Source organism: Bos taurus, chromosome 3 (assembly GCF_002263795.3).
Source record: "Bos taurus isolate L1 Dominette 01449 registration number 42190680 breed Hereford chromosome 3, ARS-UCD2.0, whole genome shotgun sequence".
Classification (NCBI taxonomy): Eukaryota; Metazoa; Chordata; class Mammalia; order Artiodactyla; family Bovidae; genus Bos; species Bos taurus.
In genome coordinates this window covers 35,382,222-35,405,583 of record NC_037330.1, presented here as the reverse complement: position 1 = coordinate 35,405,583, position 23,362 = coordinate 35,382,222, and the positions used below count along the sequence as shown (strand labels likewise).

General features: G+C 40.3%; 1 protein-coding gene across 3 annotated transcripts in view; it reads right to left on the bottom strand.

Annotated features, from left to right (window-relative positions):
* Positions 1-23,362, bottom strand: part of VAV3 (vav guanine nucleotide exchange factor 3) — a 432,801-nt gene that overhangs the window by 338,727 nt on the left and 70,712 nt on the right. For 2 of the 3 annotated variants that reach the window (XM_059885057.1, XM_002686162.6), the window contains exon 2: positions 3,582-3,698. In XM_059885057.1, the coding sequence (XP_059741040.1) occupies positions 3,582-3,698 (117 nt within the window). Of the gene's footprint in view, positions 1-3,581; positions 3,699-11,831; positions 12,083-23,362 lie in introns of those variants that run through there. The other variant, XM_024990050.2, reaches the window with a different exon arrangement.

Sequence of the window (23,362 nt, the reverse complement as noted above, 5' to 3'; positions counted from 1 at the left end):
TCTAGAACTCATGCAGTATCTTAAATGATTCCTCTCTTTCTAAAGATAAAGCATAATTAATTCCAAGTGACAAAGTGCTTGTGCTTTTTTATTTAATACGTTCCTTTGGTTTTTCTCCTGTGAGTTCATCCTTTTCCTTAGGCAAGCATCAGCACAGCACTGAGACCCAAGATATAGGCACAAACAAGAAAAGCAGAAGGCTGGGAAGTCAGAATTCTGAGCTCCAGATCTTGCTCGATCCCCAAGTAAAGCAACCTTGAAATCACTATTTAACCTCCCCACCCGCCAGTTTCCTTATTGGAAAAGCCGGAACATTTGCTTCCTTCCTTCACCAAGACTATTATGAGAATCAAATAAGCTCAGTGATCTGAAGCAATCCTCAAGCTTCAAAATGCTATTAAAAAAAAAACAAAAAACAAAAAAACAATAGGTACTGTTATTGCAATTAATACATTTCTAGGTGAAAAGGTACCAAACACGCATGGATCCTAGATTCACTATTAGTATGAATGAAGGTAGACAGGAAGCACACAGAAAGAGATTTTTTATGTTAATGAAAAATTTTAATCACACTTCAAGGAACAGAGAGACACAAACTAACCTGTCTAAATCCTGTTAAAATTGATAACCACAATACAAGAAATTACTTTGTCTCTAAATTAACCCTCTATTCATGTTTCTTAAAGATGTTAAACTTCATCAACTGTCCAAGTTTCACCACTTAAAATCTAGGATCTGCAAATGGGTATAGTAATAGGAACTTCATATTTATTGTGTGCTGAGTCACTCAGTCGTGCCTGACTCTTTGGGAACCTTTGGACTGCAGCCTGCCAGGCTCCTCTGTGCATGGGATTTTTCAGGCAAAAATACTGGAGTGGGTTGCCATTTCTTCCTCAAGGGATCTTCCCGACCCAGGGATTGAATCTATGTCTCCTATGTCTTCTGCATTGCTGGCGGATTATTTATCCACTGAGCCATTGGGAAAGCCCTGTATTTTCACAGCGGGATTGATATGAGAATTAGTTTATACCTGCAAAGCACTTAGGACAGTGCCGGCCAGGGTACTGGCTCCGGAAAGATTTGTTCTCCTGTGCAGCAGTGGAGAACCATTCATATCTGGGGGCAAACCACTGCTCAGAACTCTACCAGATGAAATGTGGATTTCAGACACAGGTTTGCTCATCTGTACAAGGAGGAAAATACTACAGGTACTTACACCTCACATGAAGGTTAAAAAATGTATTTGAAGATTGGAAAGATACCTGCTACATCCAAAGCGTTCAGTAAGTGGTGGCATTGGTGGTTTTGCTTAGAATAATAATGTCTAATAGTAGTAATACTGGTAAATTATTGAACAATCCCTTAAATTCTTGAACTTTCAGTGATTTATTTAGCTTAAATAACAGTTCTGAAACAACAGTTGCATGAATCTTGGCAGTAGAAAAATTGTATGTGATTTTAAAATGGTAAACATAGGAATAAGTTCTCATCTGCAACCTCAAGTTTAATTCTGCTTCAGACTTATCACTGCCAAAATATTTTAAAAAGTAAGAACTATAATAATGCTTGAAAAACATATGGTTAATTCCTTTACATTTAACTTTCTATAACCTTAGCTCTCCTACAAAGCTTGCATTGTCTAATTAATCTAGTGTGCAACATTATTCCACTAAAACAAAGCCATGCATTTCTAAACAATTTTTATGACTTCCCAGTCTTTGTCAACACCATTTCTGTTTGTGCAAATGCCAAAAAAAAAAAAAGACTGACTTTCTGAAAATCTTTTAAAAGTCAAGACTTTTCTTTCATTTTTCATTTCCCCAATTCATTTTCATTTTTCATTTCCCCAAAAAAGAGGAAGAAAATAAAGGAAAACAGAAGAAGATTAAAAAAAAATAAGAATAGCAAAAGATATCTTTATAAACTGATAAGGCATTTTTCTGGGGCAAACAAACTACAGAACTACCCACTTCACCAGGTGTTCTATCTGATTTCTCTCCATCTTCATGGCTAAAGACAAACTTGCCACCACCTCTTTACAAAAGGAGCCTTTGCTTTCAGTTCCTTATAATTGTCATCATACGTCATCCTCTAACACACTGCTGGACCTCAAGACAACTAAATCACAGCTGGCCAGAGAAAAGAGGAATTCTAGAAACCATGTCCTTATACCTATTTCCTTTTGCACAGACTACTAAGCGGGCAGGTGGCCTGATGATGGAGGAGACTGCTGACGTTCAGAAGATCACAAAGTGACCAAGAGCAAACCCAAGCCCTCTCTCTCCCTGGACAGGGGGGCTTTCCGATATTTGCTGCATGTCAGCATTAAATTTCTTACATTTCTGTTTCAACTTTGTACTATTTATTCCCATTGCCAAGCAAACCAATCTGCTGCTTGGTTTTTATTTTATAATCAAATACTACAATGTAAAAATCAAAGGAAGTACCACTCTCAAACAGCCTTTTGATGAGATACTAGCATGTGAATTATCAGAGTAAGAGCAAATTTCTCAGTATTGTTTAGGTTTTTCCCTGCTTCTGTATTTTCATAATGCAATTACATCAACAGGGGTTACCTAACTGCCCTTATGCTTAATCACTTCAAAATAAATGAATGTAACTTGATAGGATGATTCCTATCCTTTTTCTTTCCATTCTTTTGAAAGGTTGTCAACTATTATACACAAATGCTTGGTGTACATACAATAAGAGCAAATATTAAAACCAATTTACACCTAGTAGCGAATGGACTTGCGGACACAGTGGGGGAAGGTAAGTGCGGGAAGATCTGAGGAAAGTAGCACTGACATATGTACACTCTCATGTATAAAACAGCTACTGGGAAGCTGCTATATACCACAGGAAGCCCCGGTTGACGCTCTGATGACCCAGACGCATGGGTGGGGGGAGGGGAGAGAGGCTCAAGAACAAGGGAATATATAGATGATTACGACTGATTTGCACTGCTGTACAGCGGAAATCAACACAACATTGTAAAGCAGTTTTCCACCAATTACAAAAGAAAAGGAAAAAAGAACCAATCTATACATGACAAATACCACTGAAATCTAAAAATCTAACATGTATCTGCTGAAATCAAGGCAACAACAGTTATTCAACAGCCTCAGACATTTCAGTAATTGCATGTCCTCTGCAAGTCACTGACCCAAGTGTCAAGACAGACAACAGAATATTCTCAGCTTCCAAATGTTAGGTGTCCTTCAGTTTCGGAGAAGTCTGGAAGGAAAGAATACTGGTCCTCAGTTATGACAGCCCAGCAAACTATCTAAAAGAAGGAAAACAGTAATCCTGCTTTCTGAGATAACCAACAGGAAAAGTTATATCTGGATAAAAGATTTCCCTTGTACTGCTTTAAATAAAAAAAAACAATAATAATAATAATTCTACTATCATTTGTACATTTGTTCTTTTTTTTTTTTTTGGCTAAGCCACCTATATGTAAAATTTAACTACATAATGCCCACACCACTTCAGTCACATGTCCTACTTCAAGATAAACAACAGTATTTGATAATGTGTTCTCAAGTTTAAAAATACATTAAAAAATAAAAAGTAATTACCTTTCCGAAGTCACGGACATCAAACAGGTCAAATGCCTCGAACAGTTCACTCTTTCTCATTCCAAACGTCTCACAACAGGCCGTGAGGAATGTCCTTATGTTCTTCAAACAGAGAAACTGAGGAATGGGAAATAGCTATTAGTATATAGTGAATCATTCTAAATGCTACCTATCCTCTGTCACACCCAGAATGCTGAGGAAATACCAAGCAAGAATCCATCTGCTCTTGCTGGTGTTTTCCGTTACCCTGTCGGCAATATTTAATGATTACCCACTCTCTCCCAGGCACCGTGACACAGCGGTGAACAAGGTAGACAAAAGTCTGCCCTCACGATCAGATCAGATCAGATCAGATCAGTCGCTCAGTCATGTCCGATTCTTTGCGACCCCATGAATCACAGCACACCAGGCCTCCCTGTCCATCACCAACTCCCGGAGTTAACTCAGACTCAAGTCCATCGAGTCAGTGAGTGAACTCATCTCATCTCATCCTCTGTCATCCCATTCTTCTCTTGCCCCCAGGCCCTCCCAGCATCAGAGTCTTTTCCAATGAGTCAACTCCTTGCATGAGGTGGCCAAAGTACTGGAGTTTCAGCTTTAGCATCATTTCTTCCAAAGAACACCCAGGACTGATCTCCTTCAGAATGGACTGGTTGGATCTCCTTGCAGTCCCAGGGACTCTCAAGAGTCTTTTCCAACACCACAGCTCAAAAGCATCAATTCTTCGGCGCTCAGCCTTCTTCACAGTCCAACTCTCACATCCATACATGACCACAGGAAAAACCACAGCCTTGACTAGACGGACCTTTGTTGGCAAAGTAATGTCTCTGCTTTTGAATATGCTATCTAGGTTGGTCATAACTTTCCTTCCAAGGAGTAAGCGTCTTTTAATTTCATGGCTGCAGTCACCATCTGTACTTACAGTCAAATAAGAGGAGACAAGAACCAACTCAGCAACAAAAACAAAAAAGTAACTATGTTTATTTTTTCATGATGGTAAGTGCAATAGAGAAAACTAAAGCCAGGAGAAGGGATCAGGAGTGCTGGGATGGGTGGAGGGAGCCTCAGTGAGATGGTTAGAGAAGGAGTTGGTGGGAAGAGGATGGATAAGCAGGGAAGCTGTGAAGGTGGGGAAGGAGCAACCATGCAGAATTATAGGACAGAGTATTCAGCCTTAAGTAGCATCCTATGTCAAGGTCCTGAGGTGGAAGTTTCTGAGGTTATGTCTGAGGAAGGGGCCAAGATGAACAGAGCAGAATGGATGACAAAGAGAAAGGCAGGAGGTGAGCTGGAAAGGCAGTGAAGTCAGATGAAAAAGGATCCTGCTGGACAGGCTTTTACTCTGACTGAGATGGGAAGTCACTGGATACTTTGGGACAGAACTGGGATTTGATCTGATATTTTAAAGGGTTCTTTTTTCTTTCTTTTAAAAAGATTTTATTGAAGTATAGTTGATTAACAATATTATATTAGTTTTCAGGTGTATAACATACTGATTCAAATTTTTTATAGATTATACTCTATTTAAAGTTTGTTGGCTATATTCTGTGTTCTGTACACTATATCCTTGTAGCTTATTTGTTTTCTAATAATACTTAACTCTATATTAAAAATACTAATACTACTATTCAACAAATGATCAATATAAAACATTTAAACAAAATTAGTTTTGGTAGTTTTGGTACTAAGTCTTTGAAAACTAATATGTATTGTATACTTATAGCATATCTCAATTCAGTTGTTATTTTTTGTGGGGGGAGGGGTTGTGCTACATGGTTTGTGGGATCTTAGTTCCCCAAAAAAGGATTGAACCCATGCTCTTGGCAGTGAAAGGATCCTAACCACTGGACCACCAGGGAATTCCTAGCATATCTCCGTTCAGACGAGCCCCATTTCAAGTGCTCCACAGTCATATGTGGTCAGTTGCTGTCATAATGAACAGCATGGTGCTAAAGTTTCAGTTGTAAGTTTGTAAACAGGCCCCTCTCTTTTATTCAAAATATGCACAGACCTATCAAGTACAAACTTCTCACCTGAGCTTTTAAGGTCCTCTGTTATGTGCCCCACTATGCAATCAGGCTGGTCTCCTCCTTGGTGCTCATTACTCCATGCTCATTCCTGCCTCTATGCTTGAACTTTGCCATTCCTCTATCCAATAACCCTCTCTCTTTTCCCTTTTCTGTTCTAACACCCAACCCAGCTACTGTTCCATCTCCTCCTGGACTACAGCAGTTTCTACTGCTCTTTTTTCAGAGCTTTTTTTTTTTTTTTTTAATACAGATCAAAAGGGTTTAGAGCAAGGTTAGAGAGAGTAACACTGGATAGGAAGCTATCACAATAATCTGGCTGAGAGACACCCATGGGAAGATGAGGTGTTCAATTTTGACTTAAACTGGAGATGCCTATTAGTCATGCATGGAACATGGGGCAGCAGACAACTGGATATACGGATCTGGAGTTCAGGGCACAGGTGTGTGCTTCAGACATAAACCTGAAAGTCTTTGGAGTATACAAAACATTTTTAACCATGATATCATCTGAGATGACTTTGAGAGAAAGAAGAGGAGAAGAAAGGATCTGGGGTCAGGTCATCTTAGATCAGGAAAAGAAAAGGAGCCTGCAAAGGGGCTTAGAAAGAGGGAACCAGTGATGAAGGAGACCAACCAAGTAAAGAGGCTTTCCCTGAAGCCAAGTAAAGAAGGTGTTTCTAGAAAGAAGGAGTGATAATCTGTGTCAGCTGCTGCTTTTACTCAAGTAAGATTTGACCAGATGTTTTCCTTGAAATCTGGCTGTATGATGCTAACAGGTGCACCCTGACAAAAGCAGGTTCCATGTGGAAGATAGGGGTGGGGAAATGCTGTATGGAGCAGCTTCAAGACACAATAGGAAGACAGAAAGTAAAGACAGAATGTATCAATAGATTCTGAGGAGTTTTGCTGCACAAGAAAACAGAGGATTGAGGAGGTAGTAAGCAAGAAAGACAGGTCAAGGAAGGGCTTTTTAACAATGGAAGCTGTTTACAACGTGTTTCTAGAAAGGGAGAGGCAGAGTCACCCAAATGAAGTCCTTGAGTGGGCAAAGGAAAAGGGTCTGATGCTCAGGCACAGAAGCTGACCCTGGAGAACACACTCAGCTCATCGACACCAACAGGGACAAGAGGTAAGGCAGCCACCATCACAACTTAAACAACCAACAGAATTTACTTTCAGCATCTAAGATTCAGATCCAACTAAGCAAAGGACACACATACTCCGAAAGTGAATTTCGGAAATAGCTGCAATGGCACACATTAAAAAGAAAGTTATTAACCTCCAATAGTTGAGAAATCTATTAGCCTATTATTGCATCTTTGCTTTTTTTTTTTTTTTTTTTTAAGCACTGTCAACATTTTATTTTGTTTTTGTTTTCCATCTTGGTTTGTTTTTTAATTTCCAGAAAGCACATTTTACTTTTTCTACTTTGGAAACATTCAGGTTTTGCATGGGCTTAACCCAGACATAGTTTTACCCTTTACAGGAATCCTTCTTGAGGCTTAAATATTTCAGGAGGGGTTAAAACCACAGGGGAAACATCATAAACCCTTTGAAGCACAAAAGCAGCAGCCAATCTGCACATTCAGTTACTGCTTTCATTTTTAAAAATTCATAAGAGACCTTTATGACACAGAATCACTCTGCATGTAGCTCTTCCACATAGAATTGCTTATTTACAGATTAAAAGCCTTACATTCTGCCAAGATAGACAATAATTACTCTCTTGAGGATTATGCAACGGCGCTCTTGCAATATTTTTTACATAATTAAGTGCCCAACTCATAGCTCACCAAGGAACAAAGCATAATTGCACATGCTACCCTCTGAAGATTTCGCACCAAACTCAAAATTTCCCCCGTGTCGGAAAAACTACAGTAGAGCTCCATTCAAGGGCTTTGATCATTAATTCAGAAAACTATTACTGAAAGCAAAAAAGAAAAGAAATACAGTCATTACTGAATGCATTACAAGAGATTATTTAAAAACAGAACTTTCCCTGACTTCTGAAATCAATCTTAACCTTATTTGCCCCTTAAATAATTTAATTCCACAAATATTTACTGGATTTGAAGAAAATCACCGGTACGCTCTGCATTTCCAGGCAGTCATCAAGTTTGGTCACCCTTTTATTTATGTATTTTTTCAGTCAACAGTTTTTGAATGCCTACAATGTTCCAGACACTGGGGATACTGAAAATGAATAAAACAAGCTTCTCTATTAATCGCGGCTGGAGATTTTCATAGTTACCACCAAACTGGCTAGTAACACTAGGATCACACTTCTGCTAATGGCTCTGTGCAAGTGCAGAACAAAGTTGAGGGATGGAGGAAGCAGGCCCTAATGTCATCACAGAAGCCCTGGATAGAGCTGGGCCTGCCAGCCCACCCACCCCAGACTTTTGCTTTGTTTTCCTATGTTGAACTCTTTCCTTTCCAGTTTTTTTGGTTTTTAATTTTTTCTTTTTTTATTTCAAACCTAAAGAAGAATTGAAAGAACAGTACAATGAATATTCCTTTTACTCAACAACTATAACATACTGCCATAGGGGCTTTTGTGTGCCAGCCATTTCTCTATTTATTCATAAAAATTTGTATGTGAAAATAAGTTCAGACATCATGGCACTTCAATCGTAAATAACCCTGCATGCATTTGCTAGGAATAAGGACACTTTCCTAAATATGTATAATACCGCTATGGGCCTCAGAAAATTAACAATAATTCCATATTATTCCATATCCATCCCATATCCAAATTTCATCAATTGCCTACCCAATGTCTTTTTAAACTGCTTCCCCAAACACACACCTAGTCTAGGGTCCAATTCAATTTTATCCATTATATTTTATTTTTTGCAGTATTTTTAATCTAAAAGTTTTTCTTTTTTTTTATTTCCATGACACTGATTTTAGAAGAGTCCAGACCCAGATATGTTATAGAATGTCCCACATTCTGGATGTGTCTAATTATTTCTTCATGGTATCATTGAATTAATTCCCCCATCACTTATATCTCCTATGAACCAAAGCTACATCAAGATACAAGTTAACCAGTTTGGGAAAAAATATTTTATACTGTGAACTTCCTATTTCATCATATCAAAAGACACAAAATGTTAGGGTAACCCATTATTATTGACATTAGGCTTGATCACTTGGTTAAGATGGTTACTGCCACATGTATCTACTCTAAAGGTACAGGTTCTCTTTTATATCAATAAATCCTGAGAGCGATAATTTGTTACCATGAGGCTGTTTTTTTCCCAATAATTTTTCATCCACTGATAACCCTTGCTTTAATTATTCCATTTGGGACAGCAAAATTCTATCTTTCCTTCCACATTTATTGGCTGGTATTCTCACTGAAAAACAAGCTTCCCCTGCCCTTCTCCCTTCCTTTTTTTGAAATCTTTGCTTGTGTAATAATTAATTGCGATCATTATTCTTTTGGATGTTCAGATTGTCCTGAATTTGGCCACTGGGGGTCTCTTCAAACTGGCTTCTGTGACCTTTTGACATGACTCCACTAGTGTTTGTTTTATTATATCAAACTGTCCTAGGCCCACCTCATGTTTTCTCTGCCCAAGTTCTATAATCAGCCACTTCTCCAAACAGTTCCTTTTCAAGTTTTATAGTAAATGGTATTTAGAGAACAAGTCTGAGCATCAGGCTGTTCCCAAATTACATGAGCCAATTACATCAAATGAACCTGTAACTCCACCCTTTGCTTAAGCAATGTATCACCAGCAACAGAAAGAGTTAATCTAAACAAATCCTATCATTTTCTTTGTGGCATGCCTAATAAGCCAACTCTTATCTCACACTGTTAAGAAAGAAAAAACTTGAGTTCACTGAAGACCAGTGAAAGAGTTTCTTTATGCTTGGAGATGTTACTGGTCTTCGAAACACTGACAGTCCTTTGTATTTAGCAGCTCAAAACCTCTGCCTTTAGACCTAGTGTATGATGGGCAAAGACAAATACATTTCATTAGTTCGTTTCATAACCATACTTTATGTTTGACCAAAAATTATATAACTTTGCTAAGTTTTTAGTACAAGTGTTAGTCCCTCAGTCATGTTCGACTCTTTGTGACTCCATGGACTCACTGCAGCCCGCCAGGCTCCTACAATCCATGGAATTCACCAGGCAAAAATACTAGAGTGGGTTAGCCATTCCCTTCTCCAGGGGATCTTCCCAACACTGACATCAAACTCAGGTCTCCTGCACTACAGGCAGATTCTTTATCATCTGAAGCCCATAAAAGAGAACTTTAGGGCTTTTCAGAATTTAGGATGAGGACTTTTAAAACCAGAATTAAATAACTCAAGGATTTTTAAAATATTAAATATATCCATGCATGATTATTACAGAAATCAAGGATAGGCAAAAGGTTTCAATAGCGTTTTATCATTTAACACATATTAATGAGGTACCTTTTATGTACTAGGTATCATAAAACTTCAAAAATGTCCCCCAGTTGGGTACTTATTTATTAAACACATATTAATTGAATGAAATTGCCAAGAACTGAGTATTTTTTAAAAAGCAAGTATGATCCAAACTCTGCCGCCAAAAGAGATCAGGCAGAGCATACAAACAAGGAAACGTGTAGTTACATGACAACATAGCAAATGCTATGAAGAAGTCATTCAGAGGTCCCTCAGGAGTCCTGGCGGAGAAGGTGATGACACCCCACTCCAGTACTCTTGCCTGGAAAATCTCATGGATGGAGGAGCCTGGTGGGCTGTAGTCCATGGGGTCGCAAAGAGTCGGACGCGACTGAGCGACTTCCCTTTCACTTTTCACTTTCATGCATTGGAGAAGGGACTGGCAACCCACTCCAGTGTTCTTGCCTGGAGAATCCCAAGGACAGGGGAGCCTGGTGGGCTGCTGTCTATGGGGTCACACAGAGTCGAACACGACTGAAGTGACTTAGCAGCAGCAGCAGCAGCAGGAGTTCTGGAGTGTCAGAGACAGCTTTCTGGAATAAATGATCCACGAGACCCTGCAGGGTGAGTGGGAGTCAGTCACAAAAAAGAAAGGAGTGCTCAGTGTTCAGGGAGGGGAAGGGAACCTGCCAGACTCAGAGTGTGAGGATGTCCAGGTAAACAAACAGGAAGGGGATGAATATGAGATAAGACAAAGAATGGACTGGTGAGGGCAATGGAAGGGGTTCAGAATGGACACAGCTCTCTAGGGAGCAGTGACAGCAGGGCTGGACAGAGGAGCTGGGACTCACAGAGCAAGCCCAATGGATGCAGGCTTTATCTAGAAGAAACGTTGAGGTTTTACATACGAGAGTGCAATCCTCAGTTATTCTTGAGTGTTTGCTATATACCAAGTTCTATGCTAAATGCTTACACCTTCTAATCTTCCACATTAACTCAATCAGGGAAGGTTTTTTTCTTTCATATATACTGAGGCTTAGATGTTTAAACAGGTTTATGCAACTGCATATGCCAAAGTAACGCAGTTGTAACTCAAAACCAGACTTTCTGGCTACAGAGCCTATATCCTTAACTGCTATGTTATACTAGCTCCATCGTGTAGTGTGGAGAATTAACTATTTTTGTTTTCTCTTTATTAGGGAGATTGTGTGAGGCAGATGAGATAAGAACAGGACAGTGTCATGTTCACATAAGGAAAAAATCACAGTGATTTGGATTAGAATAGTAGAAGCAGAAAGGGAAACAACTCTAGAATGTAATATGGAAGGAAATACCTGGTAATTGACTGAATATAGGAGTGGAGTGGAGAGAGTAAAGGAGAAAAGAGTTCAGATTCATAATCATAGCTCCATCCTCGGCACTGCAAAGACAGAGAAGGGATTCACTGAAAATGGTCACTTAGCAAATTAGGGAACAGGAAACAGGTGCCAAGAATTGAGTCAATTAAACTTAGTTTCATCTGGAAAGTCCTGGTATGGAGATATTCCACAGCCCCTCTCTCAGGTATATTCTGTGACAAGTGACACATTCTAATGATACAGTCCCTGGTCTTCGGCCGCGATGCTCTCACCCTCTCTTCAGAAACGCATCAACAGCTTACGTATTTACTACAGGTTGAAAAGCACTCGATAAAGATGCAGAAAACCCTCAGAGAGGAAGCTAAGACCAACCATGTCTAAGACACCCTGAAAATCATACATCAGGCCAGAGCTCTCTAGACAGTTTCCTAACCAACAGCTATCACAACAGATGAAGCCAAGTTGCTTTTTACCTTTGTGGCTCTTGTTAGCACTTCAATGCTATTGATACTGATGTTACAGAAAGAAAACATTTAAAGGTCGTGCTGCTAAAATTCACAGTAAAAGGCTTCAAGACTCTCTTCTCCCTCTACTCTTTTTATAAAGTGTATGGTTTCCTTTTCCTCTATGTATGTAGAAACCACTTTGACTCTTCTCAATGATACAAATGCAAACAGGATTGCTTCCCTTTTTCTTATCTGAAAAAATAAGCATGTACTTCTCTAAAACTGTTAGCAATATTGGACTAGTGTTAACTGAGGCTGCGTAACAGGAAAAGCCTCCACAGCTTATTATGAAATAAGTTATTTTGATCTCAACTGAGAAATGGTGTCTTGTGGGAAGGTCAACAATTTCTAACACAGCTTCATAATCACATAGACATGTTGACATATTGTCATTTTCATAGGAACCATCAGTAGCCAGGTCAGCAGATAAAGTAAGACCTTTCCAGGGTCTCATTTCTTTGTGGGACACTCATTATCTCATTTGAAGGAAAGTCTGAATTTGAGCATTTGGCATAAGTTGAATTATGAGTGGTCCTTAACAGGCTGATGGACAGTTCTGAAGACACAAGAGAGACCACAATGAAGCCCATCCACAAATATTAAGGTAAAAGCAGAGTTTTCCTTCTGGGCTGTCTCAGCTTAGACTTAGTCAGGTCTCTGCCTAGTACCCTTGTCATTCTTCCTCCCAACCCCCACCCCCCATTTAGAGAACTGGCAGGCTGGAAGGGAAACCATAATAAATTAAGTTTCTCTCCTATTGGGATTTTCTATTTCTGTCTGTTTTACCATATCCTCTCCTCTCTCCCACTACATCTGTCTTTTAAGATTAGGTCAACTAAATCTTACATCTTCTGGAAATTTTTTTTTAAAGAGAAGAATAATTTTTACTTCTATGAGGACTTTATTTATCCCTTTTGCTCGTGAGTCAGTAGGTCCCCACAGAAGGGGCATCATTCCCATTGTTCTTTGAAGACCATACTTACAGATGAGTTCTGAATAATTATTAAATAATTACACTGCACTTGGCATCAGTTCAGGACTGCACAATATCTTCCATTTTCCTCTTGATCCTATTATTACAGATAAATGAAACCCCTAAAGGACACTCAGGCAGAAGGCCAAAAATGGAGGAGGGCCATTTCACATCTTCAGTTTTGTGTTCAAATCTCTAAACTAAGACTGCCCTATTTTCAGTAAACTAAAAGCCAATTATTTCCGTTTTGATTATATGCCAGGCTGCAATTCATTTTTAGAAAATAAGTTTTTTAATTTCTTAATCACAAATATAGTAATTTAGGAACACTGAAATTTACAGAGTTTTTGTTTTTGTTTTATTTTCTCCATGATGAGGCACTTTAACGGATTATATATAAGTACTGAAATGATTAAGATCATATGTGTAGGGCTAACTTGTAAAAACATGTACATCCTACATATTCTGTAGCATCAGACTCATACCTGTGATAATAACTATCTGGACTACATCTGTTTGCCCAACCAATGATACATGAGAGAAACATTTTTGAGAGCACAGACTACATTTATTTCATCTATGTATCTCCACAGCTTTTTTCTTTCAGTTTTTTAAATTGGACGATAACTGCTTTACAATGTTGTATTGGCTTCTGCCATACATCAGTATGAATTAGTCACAGGTATACATATGTCCCTCCTGAATCCCCCTCTGATCTCCCATCCTATCCCTTCCACCTCATCTCCCACCTCTAGGTTGTCACAGACCTCTGCATTGAGTTCCCTGGGTCACACAGCAAATGCCCACTTGCCATCTGTTTTACATATGGTAATGTATATGTTTCCATGCTATTCTTTCAAATCATTCTACCCTCTCCTTCCCCCACTGTTCTCTATGTCTGCATCTCCACTGCTGCCCTGCAAATAGGTTCATCAGTACTGTCTTGCTAGATTCCATCAGTTCAGTTCAGTCGCTCAGTCGTGTCCGACTCTTTGTGACCCCATGAATCGCAGCACACCAGGCCTCCCTGTCCAACACCAATTCCCAGAGTTCACGCAAACTCACGTCCATCAAGTCGGTGATGCCATCCAGCCATCTCATCCTTTGTCGTCCCCTTTTCCCCCTACCCCCAATCCTTCCTAGCAGCAGAGTCTTTTCCAATGAGTCAACTCTTCACATGAGGTGGCCAAAGTACTGGAGTTTCAGCTTTAGCATCATTCCTTCCAAAGAACACCCAGGACTGATCTCCTTTAGAATGGACTGGTTGGATCTCCTTGCAGTCCATGGGACTCTCAAGAGTTTTCTCCAACACCACAGTTAAAAAGCATCAATTCTTCGGCGCTCAGCTTTCTTCACAGTCCAACTCTCACATCCATACATGACTACTGGAAAAACCATAGCCTTGACCAGACGGACCTTTGTTGGCAAAGTAATGTCTCTGCTAGATTCCATACACATGCATTAATATACAATATTTGTCTTTCCCTTTCTGACTTACTTCACTCTGTATAATAGGCCCTAGGTTCATCCACCTCATTAGTACTGACTCAAATGCATTCTTTTTTCTAGCTGAGTAATATTTAATTAAATATATGTACGACAGTTTCTGTATCCATTTACCTGTCGATGGACACCTAGGTTACTTCCATATCCTAGTTATTGTAAAAAGTGCTGCAATGAACATTGGGGTACAAGGGTCTCTTTCAATTATGGTTTTCTCAGGGTATATGCCCGGTAGTGGGATTACTGAGTCATATGATATTTCTATCCCTAGTTTTCTAAAGAATCTCCATACTGTTCTCCACAGTGGCTGTATCCATCTACATACTCACCAACAATGTAAGAGGGTTCCCTTTTCTCCACATCCTCTCCAGCATTTACTGCTTATAGATTTTTTAATGATGGCCATTCTGACTGGTGTGAGGTGATACCTCATTGTAGTTTTGATTTGCACTTCTCTCATAATAATCAATGCTGAGCATCTTTTCACATGTTCATTGGCTATCTCCATGTCTTCTTTGGTCTGTTTAGGTCTTCGGCCCATTTTTTTGATTGGGTTGTTTGTTTTTCTGGTATTGAGCTACATGAACTGCTTGTATATTTTGGAAGTTAATTCTTTGTCAGTTGTTTAATTTGCAATTATTTTCTCCCATTATGAGGGCTGTCTTTTAATCTTGTTTATAGTTTCCTTTGGTGTGCAGAAGCTTTTAACTTTAATTAAGTCCCATTTGTTTACTTTTGTTTTTATTTCCATTACTCTAAGAGGTCCCCACTTTCATAATGGACATATTTCTTAATAAATTAATGAATGTATGATGATGCAATTTTATCTGCATAAAATAATAAACAATCATCATTCCTTGGTAACCAATGAACTCATATGGAAATTTACATTAAATTGTCACCATATCCTCTTACTTATGTTAATATATCAATGTCTTCATTATTAAATTACCTCAAAAGTCCTTTTAGAAGTTGGTGATTTTAATAAATATAAATCAAATAAAGACTTTAAATTAGTAAGCAGTTATGTTCATAAGCATCATCTGGTTTGCCAGCCCAGATGATGGTGTGTATTCAGGGGTGGTCTGCTAACTAGTTTTCAGGGTCCCTGGCCAGCTGTCACCATCACACACACACACAAGCCCTCTGCTGCTTTCAACAGCTTGTCTTCATCAGAAGAGGCACTGTATCCCTCTCCTTTGGCAGGAACTTAGACTTTTAGTTTCAAAGGCTTACTGTCAACCCTAGCATTAGTCTTTGTACCCAGAAACAAAAAGGTTAATAAACAACATCTTTAATCCTCCTTGTGTGTTTCTAGTCTTTGCACTAGAAAATCACGGCCGGGATGTGCAGAGGTCAAAATTAGCCTATTTTACTATTGTCCATTAACCTGCTAATGAAAGCAGTACATGCTATTGCCTCTAAAGAGAACCCCCAATCACATTTTCACCTGGAACACATCTAGCCTGAAGCACACAAAGAATGGCTCAGTCTGCATTCCAGAGAAGCCTGTCTTGCAAGGTTCCTTATTATGAATACAGAAAAACAGGCATTTCCTTCTGCACAGGTGATTAAGAGACAGTAGCTGTAAGTCAGGATTTTGATATTGGTGGGAGCAGTCATAGCGGAAGCAGCAGGGATAGCAGTACCATTAGAATGGAAGTTGTGGTTGTGGTGCAAGTAGCAGTGGCAACGGAATCAGCTGAACAGCCACGAAAGCCACGCCCTGTGAAGCGGGAAGTGAGAGCCACTGCGACTGGGTTACCCCAGAAGGCTGGCAGCCGAGGTGGGTGCTCAATGAAATCAACATTCGTGAATGAGGGAAAGTCTTGGGGTGACACAAATTAGCACTGCGTTTAGAGATGAGCCTTGGGAATGCATGCATCCAAGAGAATGGGAACACAGTTTAGTGTGGGTCTGATCGAAAACAAAAAGCTGTATGCCAACAGAAACAAGGACGTCTAATGCAAGCACCACCCCATACAGCCAACCACCTGGATGCAACCACAGAGCACTCCACACTTCACCCAAGCACGACTGATAAGTCCCCACGGAGCCCCCAGCTCTCCACTCGCTCCCTGGCATGGCCAAAGCAGGACTGAGTAGCCGGAGATGCCACAGGGAAGGAAAGAGTGGAAGGGCAAGTGAGCCTACATCTCTCCCTCCTCACTCACTCTACCCTGGACTCTTTGCACTGGGTACTGTTATAATTGCGATTTACAGATGCGGCAACTGAGGCTCAGGGAGTGAAATAATTGGCTCTACGTCCCATGGTCAGTAAGTCGGAGAGCAGATTTCGCAGCCAGGTTGTGGCTCCAAAGACCATGCCTCTAACAGCTATGACCTTCTGTCTCCTACATAGCAGACTGTGTCCCAAGTCAGGGAACTGGGAGCCACGGCTCCAGCTCTCCAAGAGAAGACAGTCCTGTGAAGCAGAGAAACATGCACAAAAAGCGTACTGCAACCCTCGAGCAGTTAAGAAGTCCAGAGGCAAGCACTGGCTTAGTAAGAGCACAAGGGAAGTGCTCCATTCCATGAAGGGGGCAAGCTGAGATTCATTCCTCCAAGGAAGTAGCAGAATTGAGTGTCAGAGAAGGAAAACAATGTCATGAGAAATGGTATGGTTAGAAGCAAAGGCCTGGCCTCTTGGAGGAATGCATAAAAATCACATGGCCTCCACAGCGAGTACAAGCAAGAGAGCACTAGGGATGAATGAGACTTGGAAAGTCGGTACAGACCAGATCCCAGCTGGATCTTGGAACTCATTTCTCCAAAAGAACATGGCAATGCCTCATAATAATGTATGTAACTCTACAGTGAGTAAAACTATATGTCCCAGATGTAGCACAAAGCACATCCATGAAGAATCTTAGTTAATACACAGCAAGGGGCTTCCCAGGTAGTACAGTGCTAAGAACCCACCTGCCAATGCAGGAGATGCAAGAAACTCAGGTTCAATCCCTGGGTCAGGAAGATCCCTTGGAGAAGGTGAGCCACTCCAGTATTCTTGCCTAGGAAATTTCATGGGCAGAGGAATCTGGCGGGCTACAGTCCACAGGGTCACAAAGAGTCAGACAAGACTGAGCATGCATACGTGCATATAGTCCTACAAGGTAAACACTGTATTCCATTCTATCCATAAGAAATTGAGACAAAATAATCTAAGATCCTGGCAGCTAACAAGTAACAGAACCAGATCCGAGCACCGTCAGGACTCTTCCCTGCCACACAGTGTGGCCTCCGTATTGCTTGTGTTGTGAGGCTCTACAGCAAGGTGAGGACCTGACTACAGGCCCCTAGACAGGAGAAAGAAATGACAACCTGCTGGGAGCGAGCTCCGCCCGTGGCAAAGGTCATGAGGAAGGAGGCTTGGCATACACAAAGGCAGGATCGAGCCTCAGGAGTTCCCCTGGAAATTCTTGAGCATCTACCCCCCAAACCAGAGTCTGCCTACTTTCTGCTTTGTGCTTTCACCTACATCTCTGACTTTACGGGGGGCTGGTCCCCCACTACCTCTCTCTGAAACAAGAGTTAGCTTACAGCTCCAGTTAATAATTTCTGGGTGTGACAATGTTTCAACCTACAAACTCCTTTGGAAATCCTCTAGCCTGCCTGAATGGGTTTTTCCGGCCACATGTGATTGCTCAGAGCCTCCCAACTGTGAGAGGCATGAGATGTTCTAAACTGTCTAAATACAGATTCCTTTGAGCAGTTAAAAGATTGATTAGAAATTGTATTGGTGAAGGGTTTTTCACTTGTTGGGCCAATGTTTGCTGCTAAGTCTCCATATCCCTTACCTGCTGTGTCCCTGGCAGTGTATTGATTAATATAATTGGTGTAAATAGTAGCTTTAATGTTTGTAACCTGGGACCCTTGAGTTAATTCTTTTTCTTGTTAGAGCCCACCACACCTTTGCTCTGTAGGAATGCAACTTTATCTAATGCTTTTGGAGGGTGGTGCTTGACTTATCACCTTTAGAGAAAAATAAGTTTTCTGAAGAAAAGGTCTTAAAATGTTAACAGGCCTCCGGGCCAGAAGATGATGCAAATCACCTAAACTTTTGCATATGATAAGTTTGCAGGAAGAAAGCCTGGCTTACTGCATGACTCTACCCCTTCTCCCATTATCCTCTATGCATAACTTAAGGTATAAAAAGTACTTTGGAAAATAAAGTGTGGGCCTTGTTCACCGAAACTTGGTCTCCCCATGTCGTTCTTTCTCTCACCTTCTGGCTGAATTATTCAGCCTCTTTTCTCCACTGAATTTCCTCACTGAGCTATCCTTATTTCAGCCTCTTTTCTTCACTGAATTTTCCTACTGAGCTATCCTTATTCTATTACTCTTTATATCCTTAATTAACGTTTAATTAAGCAGTTGTTTCCTGATCCTCGCCGATGCCGTCCCCGCTTCGAATTCCCTGGATCCACCGGGGCTGGACCCCGGCAACAACCTACTCCAGTGTTCTTGCCTGGGAAATCCCATGGACAGAGGAGCCTAGTGAGCTACAGTCCACGGGGTTGCAAGAGTTGGACATGACTTAGCGACTAAACCATCACCACCACAGGCCCCTACAACTTAAGCAGACTTGGGACTGCCCCAAATAAAGCCTAGGATGACATTACTCCACAGGAAAGTATTATAGTCACTTCGACTGTTGGACTTCCTTTATCCTCCTTTGCCCCAAAAGTTTTAAGAAATCTAAGAGGAAGACTGAGTTGGGTTCTGCACAGTGGATGATTCTGAAGATGGGCTCTGTACAGTGGATGATTTCCAAAAATGCGTTTGTCTTCCTACAAATCTCATTCATCTCAGCTTCTGTAGTCTTGTACTTTCTCCCAACTCTGCCCATGCTGGACATTCTGTCACACTGTTCCCTAGAGTTCACATCCCCCTAATACACATCCCAGACATCACACTTTTGTATCAGCCACTGACTGCACCGCACCAGTATTCAGTATAAACTAAAATTTAAAAAAAACAAACAAACAAAAACATACCTATTCTTGGGGAAAACTTTTAAAAAAATGAGAATTTTAAAAATACAACAAAAATGTACCTGAAAGCATTACATTAATAAAAGTACTACCAGCTATATTTTTTCAAAAGCAAGAAAATAAGCTCAAGTTACCTTCCTTAAATACAATCTATTAAGTTAAAAAAGAAACAGATAGCATATTTGTGATTTCCGCCCCCGCCTTGGCTGTGACCAGGGATTGAACTTGGGCCATGGCAATGAAACTGCCAAATTCTAACCACTAGACCAACAGGGAACTCCTGTTAGTGCTTTTTCCTGTGCAAAAAAACTTTCCCTGCAGGAGCACCCACAATGCAAGGCTGTGGACCAAATCCACACTTGGTCGATGTCAGAGCAGCAGCCTGGGGCCCCGCCTGCCCTTCAGTGTGGGGCGCTACAAGCCCAGCCTGTGAGCAGCAGTCACAGTGCCTGCCAGGTAACACAGTTCAGGAAAGCTGTGGGAAGCTGATTTCTAACTGATCACTTCAATCACGGGCTGAATTTAGTACAGCTGACCCTTGAACAACACAGGTTTGAAGCACATGTGTCCACTTATACAGGGATTTTTTTTTTTTTTTTTCCTAATAGTAAAAACTACAGTACTGCATCATAAATGGCTGGTTGAACCTGAGGGTGGGGAGGAACCCCAGACCCAGAGGAATACCCGAAGATAACAAGGAAACTCCCGTAAGGAGGAACCTTGGATAAACAGAGCTGAATAGAAGTCACATATGTATTTTGACTGCAGGGAGGGTCAGCATCCCAATCCCTGAATTGTTCAACAGCCAACTGAACACTTTTTTGACTATACTGACCTACCAAGTGAAAGTTGTTAAAAGAGAAATATCAAGTACACTCTTACAAATTTAGTTTGAAATGTTCTTCCAATGCCACAATGCTGTTGTTCAGTCCCTAAGTTGTGTCCAACTCTTTGCAACCCAATGGACTGCGGCACACCAGGCTTCCCTGTTCATCACTATCTCCTGGAGTTTGCTCAAACTCTTGTCCATTGAGTCAGTGATGCCATCCAACCATCTCATTCTCTGTTGCTTCATTCTCCTCCTGCCCTCAATCTCTCCCAGCATCAAGGTCTTTTCCAATGAGTCTGCTCTTCATAACAGATAGCCAAAATATTGGAACTTCAGCATCAGTCCTTCCAGTGATTATTCAGTGTTTCCTTTAGGATTGACTGGTTTGATCTCCTTGCAGTCCAAGGGACTCTCAAGAGTCTTCTCCAGCACCACAATTTGAAAGGATCAATTCTTCAGCACTCAGCCTTTTTTACAGGCCACCTCTCACAATCATACATGACTACTGGAAAAACCATAGCTTTGACTAGATGGGCCTTTGTTGGCAAACTAATGTCTGTGTTTCTATGTTTGTCAGGGCTTTCCTTCCAAGAAGCAATCATCTAATTTCATGGCTGCAGTCACCATCCACAGTGATTCTGGAGCCCAAGAAGAGAAAATCTGTCACTGCTTCTACTTTTTCCCCTTCTATTTGCCATGAAGTGATGGGACTGCATGCCATTATCTTAGTTTTTTGAATGTTGAATATTAAGCCAGGTTTTTCACTTTCCTCTTTCACCCACATCAAGAGGCTCTTTAGTTCCTCTGCCAATACAGTGGTATCATCTGCATATCTCCCAGGAATCTTGACTCCAGCTTGTGACTCACTGCCACAATAAGTGCCTCCCAAATCCCCATATTTGAATATCCAAACTACATCCGTCATTTTGCTTTTCACACGGAAAATTATTTTTAATATTTTACCAGGCTCAAGTCTCAATTTTCATTTCAAAACCCTTGCTGTTCACATGAAGCTGGGGGCACAAGATACTCCAAGGCACACACCACCCATAGCTTAGATACTCAACTTTCTGATGTCCCATGATCCCCACTTTTCTTGACCTCCTTATCAGAATGATAAACATTTTAATTTTTCCAGCATATTTTTAATTTTTTTCAGTTCATTTTCTACTTTGTCCTTTCTCTGTGTTAACAACAAAGTGGGAAAGCAATATTGTTAAATTTGAAACAATTACTAATTTTATAAAATACCAGATTATCTGGGTTCTAGTCAGTCCATTAACTTCAAAATTTTCAGAGGCTTTTTTTGCTCAAATATCTTTAGGAGTATATTTAAGAACTCTGCTAATTTCTGTACATAAAGTACATATAATTTCTGTATATAAAATATAATGACTAATGGCCACTTTATAATTTTGTGTGTTATTCACCCAATCATGTCTGACTCTGCAGCCCCATGGACTTTAGCCCACTGGGCTCCTCAGTCCATGGAATTCTCCAGACAAGAATACTGGATTGGGTATACATTCCCTTTTGCATGGGATCTTCTTTACCCAGAGATTGAACGCAGGTCTCCTGAATTACAGGCAGATTCTTTACTGTCTGAGCCACCAGGGAAGCCCGTATAATCCTAGCAACATTATTATACCTACTGGCATAATTAAGTAACATGGAAAACACTGTTATTAACCATATAGTGTCGTACTTTGTTGAAATTAGACATCTATAGTGCAACTAAAAATGAAGGGTGACACATTTCCCCAAGTAATTTCAACTTCAGAAAAGAGGCATTTTCTCTAAAATTAACCCCCAAAATGTTTAAACTGCCATTCAGATCAGCAGCTTATTTAGCTCTAGACTGCTGCAGTCCATGGTGTCGCAGAGTCGGACACGACTGAGCAACTTCCCTGTCACTTTTCACTTTCATGCATTGGAGAAGGAAATGGCAACCCACTCCAGTGTTCTTGCCTGGAGAATCCCAGGGACAGGGGAGCCTGGTGGGCTGCCGTCTATGGGGTCACACAGAGTCGGACACGACTGAAGCGACTTAGCAGCAGTAGCAGGAGCAAGCAACCTACTCCCCTTCCTCCTTCCCTCACTCCAGAGGATAACAGCACTTTCATTTTTCTGAGTGTCTTTCAGCAGGCTTCTTCTGCACACTGAACAGCTTGGAATAAATCTGAATAACTGAATAACCTTGAAACAAAATTATTCTCATATAGATCACTGGGTTGTTTTGTTTTGTTTTTTGCCTAATTACATTCTATTTCTGCCCACATTTCTAACCTAATTGTTCTTCTATATACACCCACACCCCTTCTAATTTAGCATCATCCCCAAACTCTCTGTGTCACTTTTAATTTTATTACCCGACAGACATCTTTATGCTCCAGATTTTAGCTCGTCCCATGATTTCACAATGATTTTTTATTAAAATAAAGTTATAGCTTTTCTAAGTTAAATAAGAATACATAGACTCTGCACTAAAATCATGATATTATCAAGAACTGAATTACAGGTCAGATCAAATCTGACCTATATATGTTATCTGTATGTTTACACACATGCATGCACATATGTGATTTTTTTTCCAATAAGTAGCACTGCTTCAATATAGTATTTCATTCTGGAAATATTAACCAAGCAGAAATACATCTTAATTAGGTGCAGAAAATGTTCCTTGGTCTTTCCTTTTTCCCACTTTTTTCTTAGCCTCCCAGTAAACTCTATTATCTCTAAATCCAAGAGATTTGTGCTCTGTTTAGAAAACCTGTTACAACCAATCACCAGCACTTCTCACCACACCTTTCTTGAACTCCATATCAAATTAACAGTGTTTTATTACCAAGGTCAATACAAAAATCTAAAAGGAAAAAAATTAATGGATGTGTTAATCCAGTTGTTAATTCCCACAGTTGGATACCTTTAGTCTTCTTTGAGTCAAATCTCCCAGTGAACTTAACTTTTGCAAACTCAAATCTGCGCCCAATTTAGCCTTTTTTCTACCAAAGATTTAAAAATACTTTCAGGTCACACAATTTACACAGACTGTACTACATCATTCTAGAATTGTCTTCTAAGTAAACGTTCATAGGTTTTCTTCAGCGTCAGTTACCCACTGCCACCCTAATCCTAAAAGGAAGTTGTAGACTGGGTGTTTTGTTTTGTTTTGTTTTAATATAACACCAACTGAAATGCT